General features: G+C 33.9%; 1 protein-coding gene across 4 annotated transcripts in view; it reads right to left on the bottom strand.

Annotated features, from left to right (window-relative positions):
* Positions 1-1,031, bottom strand: part of LOC102678620 (bromodomain-containing protein 2-like) — a 21,286-nt gene that overhangs the window by 14,255 nt on the left and 6,000 nt on the right. For 3 of the 4 annotated variants that reach the window (XM_031508709.1, XM_006612027.1, XM_006612028.1), the window contains 2 exons: positions 597-1,031; positions 154-231 (listed from right to left, as the gene is read on the bottom strand). The exon at positions 597-1,031 ends at the window's right edge or, in 1 of these variants, runs on beyond it. In XM_031508709.1, coding sequence (XP_031364569.1) covers positions 154-231; positions 597-1,031 — 513 coding nt within the window. The remainder of the gene's footprint in view (positions 1-153; positions 232-596) is intronic. The other variant, XM_031508708.1, reaches the window with a different exon arrangement.

The raw sequence follows: 1,031 nt of genomic DNA, 5'->3' as shown, positions 1-1,031 counted from the left end.
AAAAAAAAAAAAATTATGAAGAATTTAGAATATTTTACTATTTAAATATAAATTTCTATAATTTATTTTCTTTTTTAAAACATTTAATTCGCTTGAAATGATGAGACAACACAAATGAAAGGAAGGAGCATGAAGGAGTAGTAATAAATGTACCTGTTGGGCCATTGCCCCCATCAGGGGCATATTAGGCTGATGGAATGGCACTAAGCCGTCTTCCGCTTGCCTCGTTGGCTGAAACAGCCATGTTATGATCTCTTTGTTAATGTATTAATGGATGATATGATTACAACATGCAAGGAATTAAAATACTTGAATATACATGATATTTTGACCTATTAAAATAATTATTAAAAATTGATGTAAACTAAGATAGTAATTTTTTGTTAAAATTTTATTATTATATATGAAACAATTAAAAGAAATTTAATTAAAAGATATCGTTTTTTATAAATAAAAATGTTGCGTTTAAATAAATGATTAAATTATGAATAGGTTGCACGTTCAATATGAAGATTTTATAAAAAAAGACACAAACAATTTTCAAGAAAACTCGGCATACGAATAACTCATTAAATAAATAAAATATAATATTTTACCTTTTTTATTTGCCTGCCAGATTCTCGCCTTGTAGGTATTTTGGCATTTTTAGGATCCAGTTTATATAAAGGTTCAAAAGAATTTGCAGTAGGAGTTGTAGTATCAGCCTTTCTCTTCACTCCTTTTTTAAGTTTTGCTGGTTGGGATGGAGGCATTACCGTAGGTGCAGTGGGAACTTGTGGAGGAGGAGGTACAGCAGAAGCTGCTTGTGGATCCATTGCTGGTTGTGCATGGTAACCACTAGTTGGAGGGACCACTTGTTGAGGCAAAGAGTTATGCGTAGCCATGGGACTAACTCCCATACTTGATGGAGGAGCAATAGTAGTTGTATTCGTGCTCCCAGGTACAGATGCAGGTGCTTGGGTGCCAAGAGGAGGCATGGGAATTACACCTGTTGTCCCAGCTGAAGTAGCTGAAGGCGTTAGGCTATTTGG

The sequence above is a fragment of the Apis dorsata genome, unplaced genomic scaffold, assembly GCF_000469605.1.
Source record: "Apis dorsata unplaced genomic scaffold, Apis dorsata 1.3 scaffold_98, whole genome shotgun sequence".
In the NCBI taxonomy this organism is placed as follows: Eukaryota; Metazoa; Arthropoda; class Insecta; order Hymenoptera; family Apidae; genus Apis; species Apis dorsata.
The sequence above is the reverse complement of the archived record's forward strand: the minus strand, read 5'-3'. Positions and strand labels throughout refer to the sequence as shown.